The sequence below is a fragment of the Zalophus californianus genome, chromosome 11 (assembly GCF_009762305.2).
Source record: "Zalophus californianus isolate mZalCal1 chromosome 11, mZalCal1.pri.v2, whole genome shotgun sequence".
NCBI lineage: Eukaryota > Metazoa > Chordata > Mammalia > Carnivora > Otariidae > Zalophus > Zalophus californianus.
Window position 1 is genome coordinate 36,531,834 of NC_045605.1, and position 27,884 is coordinate 36,559,717.

A 27,884-nucleotide genomic window follows, 5' to 3' on the forward strand; every position below is an offset into this window, starting at 1 on the left:
AATAAATAAAATCTTTAAAAAAAAAGAAACAAAACAAATGAACAAAGGGAAAAAAAAAAAGACTCTTAACTATAGAGAACAAACGGGCGGTTACCAGAGAGGAAGTTGGTGGTGGGGGGAATGAGTGAAAAGGTGAAGGGGATTAAAAGTACACTTACTCTGATGTGCCCTGAGCAATGCATAGAACTGTTGAATTACTATATTGTACATCTGAAACTAATATAACACTACATGTTAATTTTACTGGGATTAAAAGAACAGAAAAGAATAAGTTTGATGTATTCAGGGAACAATTAGAAGGCCTCTGTGGTTTGTTCCTTTCCCTAATGCTCTGATGGAATCTTTTTTTCTTTACTTAACTAATTTTTTAAAAATTTCAAATGCTTCTAACCAATTAACCAAGTATCTTTCTAAAACTATGGGAAGAAATCCTTAAGTATTCAACTATTTAAATATTGCCTAATAATGTTTCTCAACCTTGGCACTGTTGGTATTTGAGGGTGGATAATTCATTGGTGTGGGGGCTTAGATAGATAGATAGATAGATAATTTCCTAAGGGCTAAGTGATTATTTGCTGTTGTTCCCCTGAACAGATGGCACCAGACAAAAATCATATGCACAAGATATGTTGACATCTCTCCATTATTTGGATAACCGCTTTGTTCAGCCTCGTCTAGAGAGTTTAGTTTCTAGAAGTCGTTGGAAAGAGCAATATAAGGTATACAGTTTAATTTGTTTTGAGTCTCTGGTTGGGGGTATGGGAGTGGCAGACCGATCAGGATTTCAGTATCCAGTTATCAAACTGAATATTGACTGAATACTAACTGGATAATCTTCTAAATTATTGGCATTTTTCTTTGTTAATAATCAGCTTGTTGTTTCTCACCTTTTCTAAAGGCTGCTATTGTTTTAATTATTGTAACACTTATTATATGTATCCAGCAGTTAAGTAGTTCTAAATGATGAATAACTTTAGAACATCCCCAGAGCTTAGCCCATCTATTAAAATGAGTTTATCTCACAGAATATTAATCATTGTTTCAGAAAAGAGTTCCATTGCTAAAGAAGTTTGAGAAATGGTGGGTTTAACTTAAACTTAACTGGAGGACCTTTCAAGGAACATTAATGTGTGAATTTATACTGTTAATCTTCAAGAGGGTGATGTAGAATGCAATACTTTTCAAATTTGTGTTTTCCTGTGAGGCTCCTTTTCATGAGCTACATTTTATCACCTCCTAGAATAATTGATTTCCATAACATAATCTGGGAAACACTGGCCTAGGTTGTCTTTGACATCCTTCTCGACCTTAAGGTTTTGTAATTATTTTAATTAAGATTTTGTAATTCTACCAATTTCAGGGAAGCATCTTTTTACTTTATAATTCTTATTCCATGTTATCTCATAGATTTCTATTTTATGAATCTCTAATAGTAGAGGCTGTCTTATATGTTTTTTAAGGGTTTTTTTCTTAATCTCCCTACTTTTAATATTCTATCTTCTAATGATTAGCGAGAAGAAAAAAAAATGGCAAGGTAACAGAAGTTCAAGTTCCTAACAGTCCTTCTGGCACTTAAATCATTAGCTATTCTACCTCATTTATGTCAGGAGATTTGGTTTCATTGAAGGCCTGTTCAGTCTTGAATTACCTGATAAATTAGCCACAAATGATTTAGATTTAAGGGACAGTTATGGGATTACAGAAATAGAAGACTTCAGTTTGGAGGATGGCTGAGTTTAGGGCCACCATATATATCTTTTTGACATTGGGTGGGTTTTTTTTTTTTTAAAGATTTTATTTATTTATTTGAGACAGAATGAGAGAGAGAGCGCGCATGAGAGGGGGGAGGGTCAGAGGGAGAAGCAGACTCCCCGCCGAGCAGGGAGCCCGGTGCAGGACTCGATCCCAGGACTCCAGGATCATGACCTGAGCCGAAGGCAGTCACTTAACCAACTGAGCCACCCAGGTGCCCCGACATTGGGTGGGTTTTTAACCTCTCTAAACTCCACTCTCTTCCTCAGATACAGAAAATATTTACCTAATTTAAAGGGAAATATTTACTTACTTACTTACACAATACATAGCACAGTTCTTAGAACATGGTATAAATATTATTTTCTTTAATAGAAAAATAGCATGGGGCGCCTGGGTGGCTCAGTCGTTAAGCGTCTGCCTTCGGCTCAGGTCATGATCCCAGGGTTCTGGGATTGAGCCCCACATCGGGCTCCCTGCTCTGCGGGAAGCCTGCTTCTCCCTCACCCTCTGCTTGCCTCTCTGCCTACTTGTGCTCTCCCTCTCTCTCTCTCTCTTTGTCAAATAAATAAAGAAAATCTTTAAAAAAATAGAAAAATACCATATATTTATTGATCACTTAACTTTGCCAAGTAATTTTCATGCAATGCAAAGTATCTTATTTGATCTTCAGAGTAACCCTATGAGGAAGGCACTATTCTTTCCTCTGTTTTAGAGTTGAGAAAACTGTGACTCCAAACACAAGGTTACACAGCTAGTAATTAGGCCAATGTTTAAACCTAGAAATCATAAATTCCTAGTATTTATCTGACTCCAAAGCCCATGCCACTATGCCATATTATGCTTAACTATACCATGGCATGTTATGCTGAATTTGGATTACCCGATGTTGAAATAATAACTGAGAGATACAAGAAAATATTAGCTTAAAAATTCAGAGACATAGATAATTCAATATGATCTTGGTCAGAATTAGCTAAGTTATACTGCAAAAAATAAATATGACAGATCAACAATGAAAATCTTAACAGCTTAAACCAACAAAGCTTACTTTCAGTTCTATTATACATCCCATGTAAATCTACAATAGCGTTCTGCATATTGTAGTCACTCACAGAGCCAAGGTGATAGAGCTTTCATCTCGAATGTGCTTCCATACGTACCACAGAAACAAGAAGGGAAAGTGGTTTAGTCACCTATTTACTCTGAATATCATCCTGTAAGTGATGTGTGTCACAAACTGCCATGAAATATGAGAAGTATTAAAAGTAGACAAAATACAATGTAGTTATGAATCATAGAGTGTTAAAAAGGAAACTATCGGTATACTGAATATTTAATTACTATCAGGCTGATAGAGAATACAAATCTGGATCAGTAACCCTGCTAATATGCTCACTGTATGTAGTTCAAATATTATGGTAAAACCTAATCTACACTACTAATTATGACAGTAGTATCTAGCACAGGCCTAGAGTGTGAGCAAAAATATGCAACCAGAAGTAATTGCATAGCTTAATAAAGCTTATTTATGAATGCCAAATATTTTCTCAGTTCACTTATTCATTGCTAATTCAGCTATTAGACTGTCCATATCAGAGCTGGCCCCCTAGCATTCCTAGTTCCAACTTGCTTATTTTCATGGTCCTTTAGTAAGTGCCCATAGGACGATCAGATCATTTCTGGAATATTTTGTGGGAAATAGGATATAATTTACACCAAAGAGACTGAATGTGATCTGGTTTTTCTCAGTTTTTGACTAACCTAAATGAACTCATCTTTTTGTTATAGTATCCTGAATTTTTGCTGCTCTTTTTTTCTATTTTTAACTATTAAACCTCATTTATACTAACTAGAGATGAGAGGAGGGGAAAAAAAAGTAAATTAAAATCTGTGAAGAATATTATCTAATAGTAACTCAAAAGTAGGAAACTAATTTTTTTCCTAGTCTGGTTTCTTTTCATTTAACAACCTAAATTATAAATTCTTTTTTTTTAATTTAAAAATATCTTGTCAAATATCTACTGTGTGCTCTGTGTTAAAGTAAGAAATAAGAGTGTGTTTTGCTCTTACATCTTACCCCATTATTGTGATTCCAAATATTGACTTTAATTTGGTTAGGTTCTTTTTATGTTTTCTTTTATTGTTGTTTTTTCCAATCTTGGAAAGCTTCATTACATTTTCAATTGTTTTCAGGAGCGGGTGGAAAATTATTCTAATGTAAGTATCCATTTGAAGAATCCTGAAAACTGTTCCTGCCAGGCCTGTGGATTGCATCGCCACTGCAGATATTCAGTGCATTTATCAGGAAAGTTGTACAACACCAGGACTATGGAAACAGATGATTTCATGTCACATGATAAACAGGTATTTTTCGCTCACATTTTAGTTTTCAGTATTTAGAAATTTTCAATACATAGCTTGCACAAATAACCCTGTTGTTTTTATAAATGGAAAAAGCACTAGGAGAAGGGAAAAGAGTACAAGGAGAGAGGGTATACATTTTGAATGTGAAAAATATGTCTTGGCTATGTCTCTGGCAGATTCACTCCTAACTCAGATACTAAACTTTGTGTAAGTGCACATCACCCAAACTGTTGGGGGGGGGGGGGGGAGAAGCGTGTAGGATAAGGATGAAAAGGCAGAAAATTGGGGCAAGGGAAGCAAAAGTCCCCTTTAGGTCCAAAGGAGAATTTAACCCAAGTGGAAAATTTTATGGCAAATAATCTACCAAATTGACAGTTCCCAGATGCCTGTCATCTTAATATGAGAATAGAAAGAAAACGATGTTTCAACCTAGAGTGTATCAGAAGTGTGTCAAAGTTTAGATAATCAACACATACATAAGGTGCCATTAATTTTGAATGAAAAGACAAAAATGAAAAAATATTGGAAATATTTGAAGAGAAGTATTTGTAAACAAGCAAAGCAGTACGGTGTGAAGAGAGAAGTGCAGGGTGTAGTCTACTTCTATTTATTTTTTAATCTTTATAAAAGTATTACATTTATAAATGCAAAAATATTAATATTGAGAGCTTCCTCTGGTGAGTCTGTATATCCATGAAGGGTGTGTGTGTTTGGGGGCTCTCAGAGTTGCCTCTAAATACTGCCAGTCACTTATTAAGCTAGAAAGAGATTATTAATCTAAATCCTTCGGCTACATTGGGTAGTACGATTCCTCAGTACTAGTGGCAGTAATTGACCAGATCCCTCTAAACAATCTGTAAGATTCACTTAGAAAGTTTGCATGGGGATAATGAATTCAGAATTAGTCTTTAATGTATCATTTGGCAAGTTACTATGAAAACACATTTCTTTTCTCAACATAGTCTATATGCAAATCTCCCCATTGTTTAAAAACCGATCTATGATGTTTTATGAGTTAAGACACATAGAATCCTAATAAAAGTGATTTAATACTTTAAGGATCATGTTCTATTGTATAGGTCAAAAATAGTGCTATACATTCACAGTCTTTGCTGTCTACAGCTAATCCTGGAAAGGGAAGTGAGTTAGAAAACCATTTCTGGAGTTCTGATATTCCTGTGAAAGAGTAAAGATTCTGTACAAAATAGTTATTCAAATATCTAAAAAATAAAAGAGATCTCACAGAACAAAAGCAAAGAACATTAATACACCAGTCACACAATGGAAAACATCAAAGTTAACAAATATATTAGAAAATTATTATTTTCCATCTAAAGGTATACAATTAAAACCTACCTTAAAATGCCAGTTGATAGCTCTCAAAGTAGCAACGTATTTTTTAAATCAAATGATAAAATGCAGTTCTGTCATGGTTGCATTGAAACTAGCAGTTTCATGGACTGTAGGATTCCTAGAGAGAGAAAGATTATGATACATCTTTTTAGAATACTGGATAACTACATATAGCCAGAATCATAAAACTATACATATTCAGTGCCCATAAAGTTTATGCTAGGCAAAGTGATCCAATTAAAGCAGATGACACAATCATGAAGTTCGCTGAAGCATTTACCCTTTTCTGTGAATACTTACTAACAATGGTTTAGGCTTTTAAAATGTGATCACATTTTGGGGAAAAATAGTATGAGAATATTCTAAAGGTAATTTTGGGTTTATTGATCTACATAAGTGTAAGTAGCAGCCAAAAAGATAGGAATTAGAAATGGAAAGAAGTAAACTGTAATGTTAAATATTTTCAATGGGTATTTTTGTTTCATACAGGTAAAAAAAAAAATTTAAATAAGGATTTTTTAAATACCTCTCCTTCCTTCTTGCCCCAACTTAAAAATTTTATACAGATAAATTCCTCAGTTTTGTGGAAATTAAAATACAGTGTGCTGGAAATTTTTTTAAAAATTATATTATTCTTCTACTGTACTTTATCCAGAACAGCCATAGGAGACTTCTCCCACACAGTCTACTTTGATGACAGAAATGGAGAGACAGAGGGTACCGCTTGTGGCCACTGCAATATTGTGGTACCTTTTTCACTCAAAGTAAAAAAGGAGGCATAGGCAAGGGAACTGTTAGTGTTGATATGACTGGTTTGATGATAATGTTGAAACGGGAAGGTTCCTGGGAGTAAACAAGCAATGTACAATAATACCTGATTATTTCTAATGATCTGAAAAACAGAAAGGTTTTCATAGAACTTGAACAGAAATCTGAACCTGGTTTTCTTCAACTTTCGAGGATTTTAAGAAAGATTGTAAGATGTCCCAAATACCATCTTCACAAGATGATGCATCAAACCTGACTTTTATTCAGTTTTGCCAATACACTCTTCATTTTATTACTGTTTTTTTGCCAATATACTCAGATTATTTATTGAACTCATCACCTCTGTGAACCCTTTCAGTGTGGCTTCAGAAAAATAATAGTTCTTTGTCAGATTGTCAGATAGGATACAAGTTACATAGATCAATACTGTAACTATACCCCTTGTACTGAACTCATGAAAGCATAACCCATTAATGAATTTAGGCACAGAGACAAATATATAATTTAACAAGGAGTTTGTCTATTTCCTCAGGTTAATCCAGAGAAGAAGATTGATCATGTTATAATGTTTTTAGTTGTAATGTTCAGTTTTTAGATTTCCTATTTTAGTTATCAGTGTGTATAACATATGCAAAACATTCTGAAAGAGGAATGTTCTGGTTGGTTGATTTCACAAGAAGAGTATTCTTTTTTTTTTTTAAGATTTTATTTATTTGACAGAGAGAGACACAGCGAGAGAGGGAACACAAGCAGGAGGAGTGGGAGAGGGAGAAGCAGGCTTCCCGCTGAGCAGGGAGCCTGATGCGGGGCTCGATCCCTGGACCCTGGGATCATGACCTGAGCTGAAGGCAGACGCTTAACGGCTGAGCCACCCAGGAGCCCCAAGAAGAGTATTCTTAATCATAGAATCCTAGAAGTCCATATAAACATAGAAATTAAAATTCTCATAGTTTGCTAACAATAAAGTATTAATGTGTTATATCAGAGTGACTAATTAAGGAAACAAATATGACTAAACACAAAGTTATTTTTTACTTGACAAAATTTTTTGGAAAAAATTAATTTAATGAAAAACTGCCAATACTGAATATTGGTTATAAGAGTTTGTTTCAGTTTTACATGTTGCTTATAAGTTAGAAAATTATCATAATCTAGGCATTTTTAACTCAGTAACTATGTACATACAATTGCTTGCATGCTTTTCTTGCTTCAGGTATGCCCATTCTTCTGTGTTAAAAGCCATTTTTCTCCTCCTTCTCAAACTTGGCCAGCTATTTTCTGAAGACTTAGTTCAAGCATCACCTACTCAAGGATTCTTCTCATCACTGAATTGGGTTAATTGTCCCTCCTCTCTACCTTGATAGCATCTCTTGCCCAGCATTTGACACATTGTTCTGTGATCGTTTGTTTTTCTCCCAAGACTGTAAGCTCCCCTAACACAGGTAGTACATCTTTCACTTATATATCTCCAGTGCTTAGCCCAATACTTGAAACATAGCAGATGCTCAGTTTTTCTTATCTAAGTTATATAATGAGCGAAGGTAAAGGAACCATTGTATACACATTTTAAAAATTAATAATGCATTTATTAAATTTTGCTAATATACAGCCAGAAAAGCTGTATAATCATTAGTATATTTTTTACTTCATATATCAGATAATAATGTTTATTCCTTGATTTAGGTGTTTACTGTTGGCACAATTTGTGCTAATCGTACCCGAATTTATCATAAACTGAAACATTTTAAGTTCAAGCTGTACCAGGAATGTTGCTCCATTGCAAAGACAGAAGAAGTTGAAGATGAACAGGTTAAAGAAACAGTGGAAAGAATTTTCAGTCAGTCAAAAGAAAGTGGCTGGATTAAGGAGGTAAGGTGAATATAGAAGAATCATCTCATTCATAGATTCTGGAGCCTAATTATGATCAGCAGAAGGATACAAATGACTAGAGGACAGTGAAATTTTAAAGAGAATCTCTCCTTTTCCCCGTCTTTGTATTTTCTCTTCTTCCACCCATTCCTTTCATGCTTACCATTGTCCCACCCTGAATAGGTGCCCTGATGTTCTAAGCATTCCTTCAGCTCATCAGATAAATTGAAATCCGCAATAATACCGTCCTGTAATGAAGGACCTCTGTCCTTTCACTTTTATATATATGGTATTCCTTACATATATATTAAGTCCGCTTATTTTCTTTGACGAAGTATAGGACTCACCTCTGCTTGTCTGCTTCCTATTCTTTAGAACAGTTCTTGTGACCCGAGAGTGAAGAAGCACCTGGTACCAATCTGAGGAAAGGATCTCGGCTGCCAGTTCTAATACCCCCCACATCCTCTTCTTGAGGACATGGGCTGAGCAGTGAGCACTGTAACTGAAGATCAAGGGGAATGCAGAGGTTTCAGGCCACGGCACTGATTTTGATCCCCCCAAATCCTGTTGATCACTAAGTTTGATATCAGGGATAAAGTGGGGGTTTTGAAGAGTGCACTGGATTCCCGAAGATCTGCTGGCAGCTCATAAGCTCTGGTCTGCTCACAGAGCTTTTAGAATTGTTTATGGTACTTGGAAAGAATGCTAATATGATTGCAATCTTCTAAAACAAGTCTAGTTACATGAATGTATGAGAGAAAACATATAGTAGATTTTCAGGCAACTCAGATCAACAGTATATTTAATCTTTAAAAAGAAAAAAAAAAGCCTGACAAGATCTGTTGCCTGGGTTATTTATATCATAAGGAAATTTGTAAAAGAGGAAGATAAAAAACAAGAGAGCTCAGTGAATAAACTTATAAGCAGAGGGAAAGAAAAAGAGAACAAAACAACAGGAACTTGTCAGGACATGTCATGTTCTGCAGAGGTCTCCCAGTCTGGACAGTGACATCAGAACTGGTTTCCCTTCTGACGGTTCTCCTCCCACCACAAGCCCCCACCTGGTGATCTCTCTGCCTCCCCCGCCGCCCCCCCATCTGGAACCTTCCGTAGTCTTTCTCTCATTTTACTCTCCTCAGCTTTTTATCTTTTACTTTGCTTCAACTTCTCTCCCAGTGCTTTCCTCCCTGTACTCCTCTGTGCTTTTCTGTTAGCCTTAGGGAGGAGCCATGACTTATCCAGTAAGTCCCATCTTCATTTTCCATGCTGACATGAAATTCTTAGCTGCTTTTATGGGTGCATTTAAGGGTTGCCAACCCTCCTGTGGAGTTGAAAAACCTATTGGGACACCATTTTTTAAAGAATTGTGTAGAAAAATCACTGTGCATGTACTATACTATACATATTATGTAATAATAGTATAAATGGGGAAGAATGTTAAACTTCTTTTTTTTTTAAAGATTTTATTTATTTGACACAGAGAGAGAGAGCGAGAGAGGGAACACAAGCAGGGGGAGTGGGAGAGGGAGAAGCAGGCTTCCCGCTGAGCAGAGAGTCTGATGTGGGGCTCGATCCCAGGACCCTGGGGTCACGACCTGAGCCGAAGGCAGACGCTCAATGACTGAGCCACCCAGGCGCCCCCAAGAACGTTAAACTTCTTGCAGAGAAAAACTAAAAGCACTTCCAGGTCATGAACCTTAGAAAAAGCTTAACGGGGTTTCTAACAGAAGGGACCTGGAATAAGAAAAAATACTCTTAGGAAGAAAAAAGCCAAGTGTTCTATTATGCTTCAAGAACAACACTTAGCAGTGGACAGTTAAAGTAGTTCAAGACCATGCAAGTCTAGGACAACATGCACCTTTTTTTCCACATGCAATACCAAAGAGCTTCATTTTCTTTTTGGGATCCCTCCTGCTCTAAAAATATTTGTTTATAAATTTTGTCAAAAGATGTCCTAGAAACTAAAGTTTAGAGCCACTGTAAACCCATATGCAGCAGCTTTCTGTGCTGCGATTAAACTTCAGAATTTATCAGGTGCTCTGACATTTCTCAGCCTCACTCCACCTACCCCTCAGAGAATGTGAGTGTCCTCGTGTGACAGCACTGCATGTGCTTGTGACGCACACCTTCTTCCTTGGTTGCAGGCTCATGGCCATAGCTACCCTAACCCTTCTGAATGCCAGGGCTCAGTGCTGCTTGAGTCGCCCTATCTGTGGCCCTTTTTGCTCTTACTTCCTAACTATTATGTCAACCCCTTCTTTTACCTCACAAAAACTATGTGGTCCTGGCTTTCCTCCCAGCTTGTATTACACACCTTGCTTTTTCTCTTACCTGCCCCTTCCTCCTCCAAGCGTTTTTCTTCCCTTGTCTCAGGATATCTCAGCCTATCTTCCCAAAGACCTGCCAACTAGACTGACTTCATTCTTCTTGTTCCTCCTCCTAACAATTGAGCTAGGATGATCTGTTTTTAACCTAGGATGACATTAAAGGGTAGGGGCTACTTGAGTGTAAGAAAGGAATGAATGATAAGAAAATTATAATAAAACCAAAACCTATAATAAATATAATAAAAGTAATTGTCTCGTTCTAAATTTGACTGGAAGAACATACCATCATATGCCACTGTAAATTCTAACGAATGTTTCTTGTTAAGAAGAAAGTGAATGTGATGATGGGATTTCCAGAGAAGCTGAAGATAGGGTTGTTGGGATGGGGTGGTGAATACATGAATATCAGGAAGTGAAGAAAGTACGTCAAAAGTATCAAGTCTCAGTTTTACAATTGTATGTAAATTTTAAATGTATTACATAAAGATTGTTACATAAGAAAGAATTTTAAATAATGATTTGATATCCCACCCCTTCCTGAAACTTTTTGTGTGGTGGTGTCTTTTTCTTTCTCTCCTTTAAAACTTTTTTTCTTTTAATTTTTCTTTCGTTCCTTAAACTGATATTTCTCAAATCATGGCCCTAACTACCTATGTCAGACTCACCTAGAAGTTTGTGGAAAATGTGTAGTTCCTGGCCTCACTGCAGACCTATTGCATGAGAATCGTTGGGGGTGTTAAACACCCAATATTTAATAAATTAGGTGATTCTTAAGCAAATTAAACATTGAGGGCCCTGCTTAAAGGTGCTCTAGTTTCCGTTCTCAGCCTCTTTATAGCTCTCCGCCTCTATAAACCTGTTCCTTTCTTCACGTCTAACTGCTCTGTTTCTGAGCAGAAGACTCCAAACTCCTTCTTTTATGTTCTGACCTCTTTCTCACACTCCCTTTCCACAGTTCCACCTGTTTTAATCAGTAGGTCCATCCTGGCACTTGAAGGGGTTAACATAATAAAATCCAAACTCTCCAGATTTTTAGGAAAAAAGAATGATGGAACCAGAATCTTTAAATGGATTGAATGACCAGGAATTATGAACTGCCTTCTCTCTGAGTTTCACTTTTCCTTTGGAGGGCTTTTTTTTTTTTTTTTTTTCCCTTCTTACTAAAGCTGCACCCAGCCTCGTCCCTCCCCACTTTAAGTCTCAGAAATAGCATACTATGATGGTTAAAAGCATGGATTTAAATATTTTCTAGCAGTAGAATCTGGAGGCAAGTTACTTTATTTCTCTAAGTTGTCTCTTCAGTAAAATAGAAATTAAGACAATAATAATAGAGTTTTGATTGTGGAAATTAAATGATCAACACATTTTAAGCATTTAGTATTGGACCTAGCAATTAGTAAGTGATCAATTAATGTTAACTATTATTAGTAATAAAAGCAAGGAGAGATTTTCCTTCCTTTTCTTAGTATAGCTGGGATAGATTATAATTTTCCAGAAAAAATTTAGTAAGAGAAAAAAGAATATAAAGAAAGATAATATAAAAAGCATAAAAACAATCAAACTTTTAAGGTATAGGTTTCTAATTCTAGAGTACTTTACTTCTGTCTAGTAGAACCTAAGTAGTCAGTCAAAAGAATCCCTAAGTAGTTCAAAGGTTATTTCCCCTCCTGTTCTTTTCTTTGTTCTTTCCAGAGAAGGTGATCCAGTCAGAGATCTTTGAGGGGACAAAAGTTTCATGGCCCTGTCTAGAAGGAAAACACATTCCTCCTATACTTTTCCATAGGTTCCTATCACCACCAAAGTCAGGGTCATCAGGATCCTCTCTTCCTTTACTAGGAGTGGAACCAGAGTTCATAAGTAAAGAAACCATTAAGTCAGTTAATCTCCTCAGCTGAAGTCAGCAGTTTGAACTTTCCAAATTATCTGTGAAATTTCCAAATCATCCTGACTCCTCTCTTATCTTGTCCTACCCTAGTCTTGACTCTTCATCTTCATTGGCTGTCACTCGAATTTGGGATCTCATTACCTAACTTATTACAATAGATTCATAACTAAATGCCAAAATATTCTAGAATGGATGTTTTACCATTTTTCTTAAAATACACCCCAGATCATGTCAGTCTCTGCCTTAACACTTTAGCAATTTCACATTGCCTGTCACATTATTACTAAACTCCTTCACCTAGCATTTCATACTCTGACCACAACCTCTTTGGTTCAGTCTCATCTCTCTCTATTCCTCTAAACAAACCTCAAATTGTAGTCAAACCTCATACTTTCTTGCCTTTTCACTGTTGTATGGACTGTTGCCTGCACCCCCCCGAAATCTTTGCCAACCAAATCCTTTCTCCCATGACAGTTTAAGTGCTTCTCTTCTTTTCTGATCACCTCAACTAACCATGGCTACTCTCCTGAACCTTCATACAGTGTCTGTATAGTTCTTTATGGCACTTATTATTGCTGTATTACCACCAAACTCTGGTCTCCTAGGGACAGGGAAAGCAATTTTTTTTGTACCTAGACAGTCATTAGAAAGTATTCAATATATGTTATGTGTTCAACAAATTTTTGTTGAATAAGTTATTGAAGTTGTTATACTTCCACAAATATAATAGAAAAATTATAATTTATAAGAACATTATGAGATTAATAATAATGTTCAGTTTGATCTCTTTCCAATACTTTATGGGTTAGAAATGCTTATTTGAAATTGTGTCTCTGTTTATAAGATTTTTGTTCATGATTATCCTGAAATGAGAAGTGAACGTGTTCGTGTTTGTGTCTATAGATTGAAAAGGCCTACCTTATCTTCTTTGCTTTGAGTAAAATAACTAGCTTTTTTATTGTATACACAGAAATATGGTCAACTTCAAGAATATCTAAATTGGGCGGATTACTTTCAAGATGAGAAGTTTGACTGAATTGTAACACATTTCCTTCAGAGAAGATTTTATAAATTCCTGTAAATGTGAAGATCATGAGTCTTGTTTCTCTGTATCATGTGACATATTTAGATATTTTGTGTGTATTTTCATGGCAAATATCTTGTTTAAAACATATGTTCATCTTAATTTCCATGAAATGGCACTCTACAGCCAAATAAAAGTTTTATCTGCTGTACATAGAAAACAGAGGCCTAATAATTTTTAAGTAAGAGTATTTTAAAATTATAAAACAATGCCTTTATAACAGATGATTATCAAGCAAATGAGCTGTTCGTGTCCTGTCAGCTTAATAGACAAATACTGTATTTTAAAAATGAATTCAGACTAACATCTATGTGTATTTATTATTGAATCCCTGCCCAGATGTGTTTATTATCTTTTCACAGTATTAAATGATCTGCACTGATATATTCTTTACTTATTTAGATCAGTGGGCCATGGAAGAAACCGAATGTCTCATTCAGTTCAATCCCCTCGTGTCAGAATCAGATTGTAGTTTACCCATTCCAAAGAGGAGAGCTTCTCTCCTTTTCTAAAGTTCCCTTTAGAAATAGATCTCAGGCCTCTAGAGTCTTTCACCCTCACATTCAGGAATAATTTCATGATATGTATTTTCATGCTTCATAATGTTCTTTCTATCTTTTATTCAATTTGTCTACATGTTAATGATTAAGATGTATTTTATTTATTTTTATCCAAAACCTTTCCCATATATGGATTTATGTTAGGATCTGAAGACCTCAGAGAGATGAATTCAGCCAAAAATAGTTTAAAAGAATACTTTGGCATCTGCATTGCTTTGCACATCTAAATTTTCCCAAAATATAATAAAGTGAAATGGTTTCATAGTGACCAAATGGACCCTGTCTATTCTGTATCTTTAATTCTTAAAGGTAGTGTCATATTAGGATCTATTTTACGGTGCAATTTTAGATAATTGTTTCTCACCTCAAGTGTTCATGGAACCTGGCTTCAGTTATTATGCGGTTCATGCATGGAGTTCAGTGTATGTGCACACATAAAAAGCTACACTTTATTAAGTCCTTACATAGAGATTACTTAGTATTTTCATCAATTTTCTGAAATTATCCCTATTCTTATTATAAGCAAAACAAGTGGAAAAAGCTCACAATAGTGCTGAGAATACTGAGGCTGATGTTTCATGTGAGAAGTACATACCTTTTTGAAAAGTGTGAAATAGAAATTTCAGTCACATATCTCTATTCTTATTTCTCTGGCATATCAAAATAATCCTTAACTAAAATGAAGCCATAGTTGAAAGTTGAAGATGAAGTGACAGTGCCCAAAAAGAAGCAAGGCAGAATTGGAGGGAAAGTAATAGTCAAGTTGGAAGCGTGAAGGATCATGAATGACTTGTAAAAAGGAAGGCCATGGAAAAGGAAAACAAATGATTTGTAAAGTATCTCTAATGCCCCTGGAAGCATCATTTCTCATTCGTGCGTGACACTACAGACAAGCTTGAGAATGCTGAAGAGCGAGAGTTCCTTCCACCTGGAGTTTTTAAAATTAATTTATGTATTGTTTGAAATACCCTGCATTTGATTTGTAAAAATTAAGGCACTAATGATTAGAGGGACTTAATGATGGCAGCTGACCCAGTTCCTAGGTCAGGCACCTTGTTGGCGTGAAGCATCTTTCCCGTTGGAACAGCATTCTGACTTGATCAGGAAATGTAAAAGTAGTTTTGCTGATGTCTGAGGTTACTGCAACCAAGCAAACTTCTTCAGTGGGTGTTTGAAGAATACAAGAGGCTTTTAGGCATATGGTAACACCAAAAGAATGGCAGAGAGACAGGCTGTTAGGAAATGAGAATGAGCATGGATTAGGGGGGCCAAAAGCAAGTAGTCCATAAGAAAATGGAAATGTTGAAAAAACTGAATTAACCTTTACGGGTATTATGACATACTGTATTATTTTGTCATCATCATAACCATCAGTATCATTGATTCAATATAACAATAAATAATACTTTGTAAACTTAAAATCTCACATGTCTGTGAACTATTTAGATCTGGGCATTATTACTGTGGTGTTAGGTGCTTTAGTGTTAGGTAGCCATGGTTAGTAGAGATGATGAGAGAAATGGACAAGTACAAGGAAAGTAATGCTTAAAAGAATTCATATGGCTACCCAGAAACTTTAGGGTTAGAGAACAATACCATAAAAAGGGCGGGGGGGGGGAACGAGGGAAAAATAAATGTGTATTTTATTGGCAGTTGGATGGGATTGACCATGTTTTCTCACTTGTCTGCTCTCATCTTCAGATGGGTAGTTCTATTCACTACTCATTTCTTGGAGGTATTACAGGACTGGCTTAGACTCTAGCAAGCCGATTAGAGTAAAATTGCAGCTTTGCTCTACTGAGGCAGCAAGCCCAGTGGGTAAGACAGCATAGATTTGACATCAGTGTTGAGGGGGAGTCCTGAGCTGTTACTTGAACTGGAACAAGGAGCTTAATTTCTGTGAGCCTCAGTTTCCTCATTTCTAAATGAGGTCAATAATACTTATCTTTCAAGACTGTGGATTGAGGGAGATCTATGTGAAGTGCTGTGCCTGAAACAGTGATTAAATAAACAGTAGCTGATGTGAGTGGAAATGAGGATGTAGATGATAATGATTTCAGCTTGAAATTAAATGGCTGCCAAGGACAAATGTATACAAAAGACACTAAAAAAGTGACTTACACCACTGAATATAGTATGACAACTTATTACATTCCTGCTTGACAAGTTTTTAAGGTATGTCCCTGTCTAGCATGGAAATCAAAGTTTATATCAGAAAGGAATAGCAGATTTGACTGAGGATTCTGAGTTACTAATGAAAACCAGTGCTATGACATGACTGTCGAGTGAACAGTTTTAAATTTAAATATTACATTTTCTTTTATCAAGTACGATTGCTGAATATAAAGTACTCAGAGTAATGGAAGATAATGTCTAATGAATACAACTTTTTAAAAAATCAAATATAAAATCAAAACTCCTTCGATTTTTAATGATAGAGTTCTCCATCAAATTTACATACCTAACAATATATTTCTGCCTTTCCCCACATGAGTAGTGAGGAACTTAGCCTTGGAAAGGACAGAAGTTCCAATGAAAAGTAAAAAAGTTACATTCCATCAGAGTATACTTGTCCCCAGTTCCAAACAAATACTCCAGAACTTGTTAAAATAAAATAGACTAAAGCAGGCCAGCCTATTGGGAACTAAACTGTAAATAAGTCCAGTCTTACAAATGTTTGCATTGACTTTACCCATTCATTTCTATCCATAGGTCAGTTTGGAGAAGGACCATGTTACTGAGATGGGAGAGTTGGTTTAATGAAGTCCCATTGCTTGAGACCTCAAATCCAAACGACTTCCAAGTTAGGACACTCAGCATATATATAGTCTTGACTATCCCAATATGGTGCTCATCTGCATTTATTCTCCATAACTGATAATGGCAAGCAGAGTCCAATCTACAGTTTGAGATCTTAAAGGCAGGATCACATGAAGATGAGGGGACAAGAGTGTGTAACTGATGTATTTGGTTTGTGTTATCAAACTTCTTGAAACTCGACTGTTACATACTGATTTTCCTCCTTAAATATGTAAACCAGAGCTCCATGGAGACCTCAGATCTTGCAGTTGTTTGTCACAGGTAATCTTGTGTTTTCAAAGAAAAACCTTTATTTTCCTCTCTAGAACTGGTACTGGTGATTTCATCGTCATAAAATCTTGTATTTATGCCTACTGATTTGCTTGTAATCACCCAGGCTGACTTACCCAAAGACACACCAAACAGGCCAGGTAGACACTCGCCTGCCCTTTGGGCGCTAGCAATGTGATTTCCTCTGTACCCCGGCCTCCTTCCCCTCCCAACACGCACATACTCACCCGTCTTCCTTATTATACTAATGAACATTTCCTCGGTGCTCACCCAAGCTCTGGCTAGGGTGCTCAGTGGTGTCATTTACAACATATTGAAAAATGAAAACGATATCCTCAGGGGGGCGTAATGTAGGTCTGAAAGGGAAAATACATTCCCTGGCCGGGAATTTCTTAAACATTCAGAGCTGGTGAAGTAGTTGTGTAGAGGTTGGGGAATTTCCCCACCCTTCCCCACTTAGCCAAGGGAGGTTAAGTGAGCCCCACTGAGACGCGCAGGCTTCGGGATTTACCTCTTCGGCCACTGGGAGGCCCTCTGCGTTCCCCTTTCTCCGGGGCCTGGCTGCAATTACTCACTCGTGCAGTGGCACCAGCCTTCCACCAGGGAGCCGCGGATCAGCTCTCCTGCCCACCCCCTCCCCCCGCCCCCATCTGCAGCTTGCTGGCTCTCTCTTTCTCCCTCTCTGTCTCACTCTCTCTCTCTTTCTCTCCGTCTCCTGTCGGAGCACAATGAAAGCCTGTGTATCGCCGTGACTCCGGGCGGCGGAGCCAGTGTCAGCAAAGCGGCTAACAACAGACGGGAAACAGAAAGGAAAATACAAGCTACTTTTTTTTTTTTCCCCCATCTATAAAGCGGAGCACTACAAGAGATAGAACCACATTGCTTATTGCGAGTCCAGACCCTCAGATCCACTGGCCGGGGATGGAATGTACAAAAGTGGACAGAAAAGTGGCTGGACATGACTCGGTGCAATTGGCTGGAAGTTTGTAAGTTTGACCATCGTTTGTAAATTACTCTCGGAAGAGTTTTCTCTCTTGATACTGTTAGAATAGAGCCGGGGGTGAGGAAGCCTAAGCGGGAAGGAAAAAAATGTGTTGAAGGATCTCTCTCAGTGGCTAGCGACTTGATCAGACTGCTTTCATTTAAGGCTAGGAAACCTTAGAGGGAATGAGGATTTTACCGGTGATTGGATTAACTGAAGAAAAGAGCATGGTCCAAAAGTCCAATTACTGACATTGTTAACAATTGAAAAGCCATCTCCCTCTTTTGGGAGAAGACAACATCCTACAGTACCTCAAAGAGGAGAAAACACCGGAGCCAAAGGAAAGGGAGGAAAAATTAAAAGCCAAAAGACAGCCTCTCTTGATTTTTGTACATTCTGAACATTGACTTCAAAAATTTTCTGAAACAGCACTTTTTTTTTCTAACCCAAGGAAAAGTAAAGGCTGCAGGTTACATAGACGTGGTAGAGCTGTGTTTCTCTGCAGAAACATCCCCATAAAATTTTTTCTGAAACAACTAGGTGAGGGGGAGTCCAGCTCTCTATTAATACCCCTCTCAATTCCCTTTGCTGTCTGTTTCTGTCTCTGGCTTGACAATCCCTGAATTCTTGCTCTAACCCCCAGATCGTGTGTTTACAAAGTACCTAGTGGCTCTCGTCAGCGTGGTGGGGGGAAAAAAAAGCCCCATCAACTCTGTCCAACTTCTCAAGAGCTGTCAAATGCAATTAGAGTAAGTTGATAAGGGTTTGTTTCCAACTAATCCTCTGCGATTGGTTTCTGTTCTGTCTCCTCACCCTGTTTTTACTAACTCCCCTCCCCCACACCTTCTCCACTGCTCCCCCCAACCTCTGAAGACCTCTATTCATGTGGCCCTGAGTACTGAGCTCACATTGTCAAAAACAGATTTGGCTGCAATAGCCAGCAGTAGCCTCCTTCCACCTCACCATCCTAGAGGCAGCATTGTGTCCAGTAAGATGGGGGACACAGCGCCCCCACAGGCCCCCACAGGAGGGCTAGGGGGGGCCCCTGGGGCGGGGCTCCTTGGAGGGGGCTCAGTCACCCCGAGAGTGCACAGTGCTATCGTGGAGCGCCTCCGGGCTCGGATCGCCGTCTGCCGCCAGCACCACCTAAGCTGTGAAGGACGCTATGAACGTGGTAGGGCTGAGAGCTCTGACCGGGAACGAGAGAGCACCTTGCAGCTCCTGAGCCTGGTACAGCATGGCCAGGGGGCGAGGAAGGCTGGCAAGCACACCAAGGCCACCACCGCTGCGGCCACCACTACCGCCCCTCCACCGCCCCCTGCTGCCCCTCCTACAGCCTCTCAAGCCGCAGCGACAGCCGCCCCACCGCCCCCACCAGACTATCACCATCACCACCAACAGCACCTGCTGAACAGTAGCAGTAATGGTGGCGGTGGTGGGATCGACGGGGAGCCGCAATCACAAGCTTCAACCCCTGGGGACCAGAGGAACTCAGCCCTGATTGCGGTAAGGCACCTGGTTTTCTCATGATTCTGGCTGTGGTCCGGTGGTCATTTGTGAGGGTAGAGCTTGCCTTGGCCTGAGGTGGAGTGGACAGCAATGAAAAGGGCCAAGGTGTTACCTGACTACCTCCAAGGCCACTGGGTAGGCAGTTGGTGCAGTTTTACACTCTTACTCATCGAGTTCTGCTGGTACTCATTCATGGGGCTTTCCTACACTCGTAGGGTGTCGCTTAGGCAGTAGAAAGCCCGAGTTTTCCAGAGGCCCTCTGGAGTCAAGAGGTGGGTAGGCTGGCAAGATCTGAGTGAGCCACTGAGGAAGGCCCTGTCCTCACAGATCCTCCTGTTTTGGCTAGCCAGCTCTGATTAGGTCCAACAAGCCGTTCTTCAGCTTGAAGGTATCTCTCAGTCCAGCTGACCTTCATCGAAGCCTTTTCTTTCTTTTCTCCTTTCCCCTTCCCCCTTTGAAGTGGCCCCTTCTTGGGTTAAGAGACCATAAGTGGCGATCTCTAACACAGAGAAGTTCCATGAGTGTCCCCTCAGTCAAAAGCGAACTGTGGGGAAAACATCCCCAAGACCAGTGAGGGAATGTTTCTGAGAGGCTTGCTCCCTGATTTCCCACGGACGCCCCCACTGCGCCCTCCCACCTCGCTTCTTTTCCCAGGCCCCACAGTCAGGTAGCGCCAGCTGGCAGTGTTCATGACCGTGGGCAGGCACAAAGGGGCTGTCTCCACGCTATCATCCTAGGAAGTACCTTGTCTTCAGCCACTCCTGGTGACAGGACATCAAACCTGAAAGTTCTGATGAAGTTTCTGGCTGGGAGTTCTTCCTCAGAGGCACAGACACACCCCGTCCCAGAGGGAGTATCCCTTGAATCATTGGTTCTCCGTGCCAGTCCGGGTCAGGTGACTGCCCGCCCTGCACGGCTTCCCCCGGAGCTGCCGGGCCAGTGGCCTCTGGGTAGAAGGTGGAGCCCTGCCCCGCAGCCTGGCAGGCTTCCTCCATTTCTGAGGTCTGTGGGGCCCCTGATGTTCTGTGTCCGCTCACAGCGCAGTTTCCAGTTTGCCCAAGCCAGCCCTAATGAAAGTCAGCAACGGGAAATGGCCATGTGAGTCTAAAAGTACTCAAAAAGCCCAAAGAAGAGGAGGGCAGCGCGTCGAACTCCCTTTTCCAAAGGAACTTGAAAAGGAGCTCTAGAAGAGAGGACACCCCCCGCCCCGGCCCGGCCCGGCCTATGGGATGCTTCTTTGTGGCTCCCCCTGATCCCTAGCCCAGGTGTGGGGTGATGAAGTTTCCAGAAGTTCTAGGAGCTAGGGTAGTGGTCTTCTGTCCCACCACACACACATTTTGCTTGGGTCGCCTAGAACTGCAACTTCCTGGCACAAGTTCCAGATGAAAACTAACTGCTAACAGTTAAACTGCCCGGTGTTTGCTGTCTCATCCTTGAACACAGTTAACCTGTGAGGTCCTATTAGAGCGTCAAGGCCTAATTTCCCTTCCCTAGCACCTGTTCCATCCCCACCTCTCCCTGGAATTCCCTAGGAGAGCAGTGGGAGTTTGTTTTGTGAAAGGGAGCTGCTGAGGTGAATGGGAGTGGGGGGTCAGGGGAAGTCACTCGAATGGAGCGAAGAATGACGTTTGTATGTGTGTGTGTGTGTGTGTCCCTGGCATCTGCAGCCAAAAGTATCTAAATGCCTTGATTGTCCCCAGTAAATTTATAATCTGTCTGCAAGTCTCCCAATAATACTGCTTTGTGTACTTCGCAGTCTCCTGGTAAGTGTTTCTGGGGGTGATACAGGGGACGAGGCGCCCAGGCTTTTTCAGTGCAGAAGACCGATCTCTTGTCCTGGGTGCCTGGGAGACTGGAAGTGGCAGTCCTATCCCAGCCTCTGCAAGGAAGGTGGCATATCTGCTTATGGCCGTGTTCTTTTGATTTTTTCTTTTCTCCAACGTGGAAGTAAAATGAGGCTGCCTCTTTTGGGGGGGGTGAGCTTTGGGATGCAAAATGAAACCAACCAACCTCAGTGGTCATTGTAACTTTACCATCGCAATATCCATGCTGGGAGGAAGTGAGAGGACCGGCTCCTGCCTCTCCTGACTGAAGGCTTACTGCTGCCGAAGCCAGAGGTGGCTGTTGTACCACTCGTGCTCTGAGAGTCTGATCTCTCCCTCCTAACCGCCAGCCACCTCCTAAAACGTTGCCTTGGAGGAGACCCCTCTCCGAGCACAGTGATGATGAGAGGGGCCATGTGAGGAATAAAAAGAACAGTGTATTTCTGATGGTTGCTTTTTACTGGAAACGTGTGGCATTGCACAGGTTGGTCCCCCACCCCCCTTTTGGTTATTGGAAATTCCCTTCTCCATTTTAGCTTCTAAATTTGGAGCTTTGTTACTCAGCATGGTACTCAGAGATGGTGATGCAAGTACTGTATTAACCTGATAACATTGTGTTTGAAGGGAGGCCTGGGCATTGGGGAGTGATTCATCAAGCCCATTAGGTCTGCAGGTCCCACTTCACGCGAGGTCCTCTTATTTTCAGAAACACTATTAATTTAAAGGGGTCTTTGTGCAGAATGAGTGGCAGAATTCTTTCTTAATTTTATTGCTGTGTCCGTAACCAGATTTATTTCTGTCTGGGTGTGTTCAGTGTAGCACTTTAATAGTTAATCCGTATGCCATAAGTGGCCATAAAGGTCCTTTCAGAGAGAGAGAGAGAATATTGATCATCTAAAATCAAATATGCACTGCATCCTCAGATGAAAGCCCTGTATGCTGCAGAGTTGCTAGGACAATGCCTAGTATGGAGTCAGTAATATTTGAACGTGGATGGCAGGGAAACTTCTGGTCTGTGGGATCGCGTTGGCTTGAGGGCTGTTGTACTGCAAGAAATATATAATGTCTGAGTTTTTCCCAATAGCCTAAGTTTCAAGAACAATGCAAGAATAACCTCCAAGCCAGTTCTAATGCTCTCCACATTGCGAGCCTAATTCTGCTGCCCTTACTCAGCCAATTTCTTCATTTAGCTCAAGTACAAGTTCAGGGGAAGCCCCATTGCTGCAGAGACTACAGGAATAGGGCCTTTCAGAGGCCCTGGATTATAGGGCTTTGAGCAGATATGCATTTCTAACCACTTGGAGCAGGCTTTAGGCACTAAATCATTTTCTGGTGAAGTATGTTTGAATCTTTGAATGAACTGTGAAACTGAATAATTGCTGGTCCATGGAACAGTAAGGTTTAGAGCTTCTGCAGTTCGTTATTAATCTTTCCCTTTTGCCTGAGACAAGCTCTTTTTTCTGTTGCTTAGACTGTGTTGCTAGGATGGGTAGATAAGTGGTTCCAAGTCATCTTTGGCTTTAGAGATTATCTTTTCTCTAACGTAGTGTGGAGGAAAGAAAGCAGATCAGACAAGGAGTCTGCCTCCTTGATTCTTTGCCTGCTTGATCACTAACCAGCGGGGTGACCTAGGACAAGTTACTTAGCAGTCATCTGTAAAACAGAGACAACAGTATTGCTGTCCTAGCTTGTTGTGAGAAGCAAATGAATGTGTGTTTCTGACCAGGCGTTGGGAAAAGTAAAGCACTGCAGAAACGCAAGGCGTTATTACTAGTATTGCTAATAATAAGCTACCAAGCAACGAATCATAATACCAGTTTTTCCAGGGATTAAAAGTATACTTGAGCTTTCAGCTGTCTATTTTAAATGGTGAAATAGCTTTTATTGTAAATAGAGGGATTGGTATTTCAAATTTAGCTCTGCCGAGATAAGGCTGAGTATCAGTGTGCTTAAGTGTTCCTGAAGGTCCCAGGGACTTAGTTAAAATGTGCAATGTTGTGAAAGTGTTTAGGGTCTTTGCGCGCATGTCCTTTACAGGCCCCTGCCTGGACCAGAGCAGCTTGGGAAAGGTGTGTCCACCAGGGCGGCTAAGGAATATTAGAAAAGTCGTTTGCACAAATGGCATGGGAAAGTTAAATATTTTGTCAACAATAGTCTAAAATGTTAATTGTTAGCTTAAGAAAGTCAAACAAGTTAAATTATTGCCAGAGTTCCCTGGTTATTTTTAACTGATGATAATCAAGTTTCCAATTGACAGTTCACAATCTGAGAGCTGTATGTGGGGGTTTGAGAACAGAAACAGTTCATTGGCCAGATCTGGGTGTCTCTAGCTGTCTACATGATAAATATCCTCCCCAGGACAGTGATAGGAGTGTTTACATTATTTATATATGCAGCCATCATTTCCGTAAGAACTGACCTATTTTTGTTCTGTTTTCCAGAACAAAGTAATAAAGGGAGAGTTCTTATCTCTCCAGGACCTTCCTACTACTTCTTTCAAGTAAATATAATTATAAGATCTCACAAAGGCAAAAGAGTTCAAGTGGAGAGAGAAGTTGGCACAATCCTTTATCAAAAATGGTCAGAAAGCTTGCTTTGACAGCGAGGGCTGTTGTGTCAAGCAAGATGCCTTGCTTGTTTGGGTCAATGTTTGTTTACAGAAGGCATCTGTGTTCTTTGAAATAATGTCCTTGTTAGGCGATGTTTTTCAAACCTTAGTGTTCTAAACCTTGAAGTTTAATATTGTGTGGCTTCCCTATGCCTGTAAACCTTTTGTAAGTTACCAAGACAAACATGGGTTTTCAAATGTTCTAAGACATAATAATTAAATATGACTAAAAGAGCAGCTATGATTAGCTGTTCCTGTTTTTAATTGTTGTTGTGTGTGTTTGTTTTTCACGCTGCTATTTAATCTCAAAGCCTGGATGGAAATTTTAAAAAATCATCCATTCTGCCATGCATGGCAATGAAGCTATCCTGAGTGGATTCTACTACTTCCTTGTTCTTTAATACAGGTCCTTATATGTGTTCATAGGCTGGATCATGTTTAATGAAAACAATTCCAAATTCTTTCTTCTGCATTTTCATGCTAATTTCCCTCACACTCTAACAGGCTCTGTGGGAGAATAGGGAGAAATACTGCTAAGGACATAGTCCTACTCGCTTACCAGTCTGCTGGGCAAATCAAGACCACATCGATAAAGGAACGGTACAAGTACTAACTAGGTGGGTGGACCAAAACTGATGTAGAAAATCAGAAGAAAAAAGGAATAAATATTTATTGAGCCCTCGAATGTCCCAGGCACTTTTTTATATAATGCCTTAAAAAAAAACAAAAACCCTGGTGAATAAGCAACACTTGCCCCACTTCATGAATAAGGAAACTGAGACTTAGAGAAATAGTAAATGGAAGAATTTAGTGCACAGATTTATATTTTGACCTGTATTCGGATCGCACTTCACACCTACTAGCTTTATGAGCTTGGAGAAATAACTTTATTCTTCTTGGGCATCGGTATCTTCATCTGGAAAACAAAGCTAGTGCTCTTTAACAGAACATTCAGCACAGTGCCAGACACACAGTAGGTGCTCAAAATGTGAGTACTGTTAGGAGTTGGTAGGAGAGAGCTTCAGACCCGGGGCAGGGAGAGCTCTGTGTGGGTCAGCAGCAGGGCCTGGGAGGAGGGAGCCTGTGGAAATGTGGGATGGGGTAGCAGAGGGCAGATGGGTATCAACGTCAGGTGTGGGACAGAGTGGAGCCTGACTGACGGGCTTGGTGGTGAGTACTGAGGGGGACAGGTGAGGTTGATCCACTCCTGGAGGGGATGAAGCTCTGGCAAGTGTATGTCAGTAGCCCTGGAAAATGGTAGAGCAAGGAAGCCTCGGAGGAGTCAGCATCTATAAAGCAATAATAATCCTTCATACACTTGAAGACAAGTATTACACTTCCCCTCCAGCAGCCTCTTCTCAGAGCACATTGCCTAAGTGTTCTGTATTACCTATCTTCAAGTCCCTTGAGCTGCTTAATGCCTTGCTATTTACACACTTCCCTTATTCCCGGTGAGTTATATACAGCATGACATGGCCTTTGGCATGGAAAGGAGATGGTTTTAAAAGCACGCTCGCTAGACACAGAAAAGAAACTAAAAGAAGCAGAACCAATGACACACACCTCTCTTCCCAGGCTCACTAGGCCTTCCAGTGCAAGTAAGGGCAAAAGTATCTTCTCTTGATGTGTAAACTTAGCTTCCCAATAAATGAGTTTGCCTTTTTATAAACTTGACAAAAGTCTTTTCATTAAAAAAAAAAAAAATTGTGAGCAGAAACCTTATGAGGAGCTGTGATTCCAGAGGGCCTTTGAGATTTACTTGCTTGCTTGCTTGCTTGTTTTTTAATGCAGATGTGTTCCATATCATGTACTTGTCCTAAGCTTCAGTGGGATACATTTCCCCCTTATGTGGTCCATGTTCACATGGCACAGGGAAGGTACTCTATGGAAAAGATGGCAGAGGAGAAAAGCCAACGCTTTCTGATTGAAGGTATGATGTTGGGATGCTGACCATAGTGAATGGGCTCACTATGGCTGCCAGCTTCCACCCTTTCTACATGTATCTAAGGGGCAGATGTGAAAGACTCAAAGCTGTTCCATTTCCTTATAGAGGGGATGAAAAGAGATGTTCACATATTCTCCACAAGTCTTAAAAAAGGCTAGAGAGTTGGGCCCTGCCAAATTGCTGAAGGAATGGCTATGAATATGGGCAAATAACAGTATTTACATGCACTGTGCTCTCTGTGGGTCTTAATGATTTTAGCAAGGGTCCTGAAATTTTACATCAAGATTGTGGACGTGGGTGCTTTACGGAGTTTGGAAATTATCTATTAATTCAGTAAAGTATTGTTGTGCAGTAATTCTGTGCCATGAAAGTTCATGTATCCATGGTGAGCAATTTGATGTAGCCTTTGCTCTCTTAGTATTTACGGCTAAGAGGGGTGTGGATAGGGTTGGAAATAGAGGTGTGAAAGTTGGCTTAAGGAGGCAAGGTGGCATAGCAGTTAAGAGCCTGGGATCACGGGTGAGACTACCTGGTTTCAGATCACAACTCTACCATTGAATAGCTATGTCTTCTTGGTTAATTAAGTCAATCAAACTCTCCTGCCTCAGTTTCCTCAGCTGTAAAATGGAATTATAGTAATAGAACTACTCTGGGTTGTTGATTAAATGAGGTAATTGCCTGACACCTAGTAGAGTCTCAGTAAAATTTAGCTGTTGTTGTTATTGTGAAAGGTGACATGCTTGAGTCAGATTCATGGTTCTTTCCAGCTCAGGATTCCATCTTTAGAATGTGTGAGAGATGTTTTGTGGGGGCATGGTTTTTCTCTTTAGTATTAATTAAAATGGTTAGCAATGGATGCCATATTATCCAGTTTCTCTAAATAGTTTAATATGGAGGTGTCATCTGGGATAGATTTACATTTCCCTGGCATGGGATTAATAGTGTTCTTCCTGAGAACAGGATCAATGAATAACCCTTCCATTCCTGGGATTCTAGGACCTCTGATCTAGAACTTGACTAGAGTGTTTATTTGACTCCTTCTGGAATAGAGGCTGGTTTTCCATTCAGTTGCCTAGCAAGTGTGGCATATGGGCTTCGTGGGTAAGTGAGACATTTAAACCGTCTATTGAGAGTTTGGAATCATTAGAACTGATTAGTCCACATTTACCAACTTAACTGAATTATTAATTCAGACTGCTGAATAATTCTTAAGTGAATCTGGTCACGGAGTCACAAAGAGTTAGAAGTTCCCTCCTGTGGAGATTTAAAATTATGCTTTTGAAAGCCAGATCCCTGGCTCAAGTCACTAAGGAATCAGTTAACTCCCTGCAACCACAAATGAGCGGCAACAGGAGTTTGTCCTCTTTCCACCCCTGACGTGGGGCATGTGGAAAATTTCACGCCTCGATGTGGTTCTTAGCTTAGACTCTCTTCTTTGCTCAGTACCACCTAAAGGTTGACTCCATAAGAAACATGAGGAAAATGTTGCTAAGGCTTCAAAGCAAGTTTTGTTGAGGACGATTCTTCATCAAAAGTATGATGTTTCTCTGAAGAAGTGACAGGATGAGAATAGGAATAGTCTTGTTGGGTGGATGGTGTTTGGGCAAGGATGGATTTATTGGTTCTCACTCCGAGCAAAGAATGTGGTCAGAATTTTTTTTGTGAGGGTGTTTGTTCCCCATCGTTTACACTCAATCCCCCGCCTCCTCTGGAAGTGTAATATTCTTAGGAAATGTAGAGTCAACCTCGTGTTGGGTTTGTTTTGTTTTATATTGTTTTAACAGTGTTCTCGCTTCCTGAGTTGTCATGGCAGGTTCATACGTTGATAGAGAATCATTAACATTGTCATTTTAAAAAGTCTCTTCTGTCAGAAATATGGCTGGGTTTTATTTGTGGACTATCGCCTGCAGGCAGCCCAACACCTTGAATTCCTCATTGCACCGCAAAGTTCTCTTCAGGTGG

The 27,884-nt window shown here is 39.9% G+C and overlaps 2 protein-coding genes across 7 annotated transcripts in view; both read left to right on the top strand.

Moving 5' to 3' along the window:
- Positions 1–14,242, top strand: part of CCDC82 (coiled-coil domain containing 82) — a 32,760-nt gene extending 18,518 nt beyond the window's left edge. For 3 of the 6 annotated variants that reach the window (XM_027578504.1, XM_027578506.1, XM_027578505.2), the window contains 4 exons: positions 595–719; positions 3,949–4,119; positions 7,924–8,109; positions 13,292–14,242. In XM_027578504.1, the coding sequence (XP_027434305.1) occupies positions 595–719; positions 3,949–4,119; positions 7,924–8,109; positions 13,292–13,357 (548 nt within the window). In that variant the 3' untranslated portion in view covers positions 13,358–14,242. The other 3 variants (XM_027578507.2, XM_027578508.1, XM_027578509.2) reach the window with 3 other exon arrangements.
- A 3,526-nt stretch (positions 14,243–17,768) lies between these two features.
- Positions 17,769–27,884, top strand: part of MAML2 (mastermind like transcriptional coactivator 2) — a 342,795-nt gene continuing 332,679 nt past the window's right edge. The window contains exon 1 of the mRNA XM_027578501.2: positions 17,769–19,543. Coding sequence (XP_027434302.1) covers positions 19,031–19,543 — 513 coding nt within the window. The 5' untranslated portion in view covers positions 17,769–19,030. The remainder of the gene's footprint in view (positions 19,544–27,884) is intronic.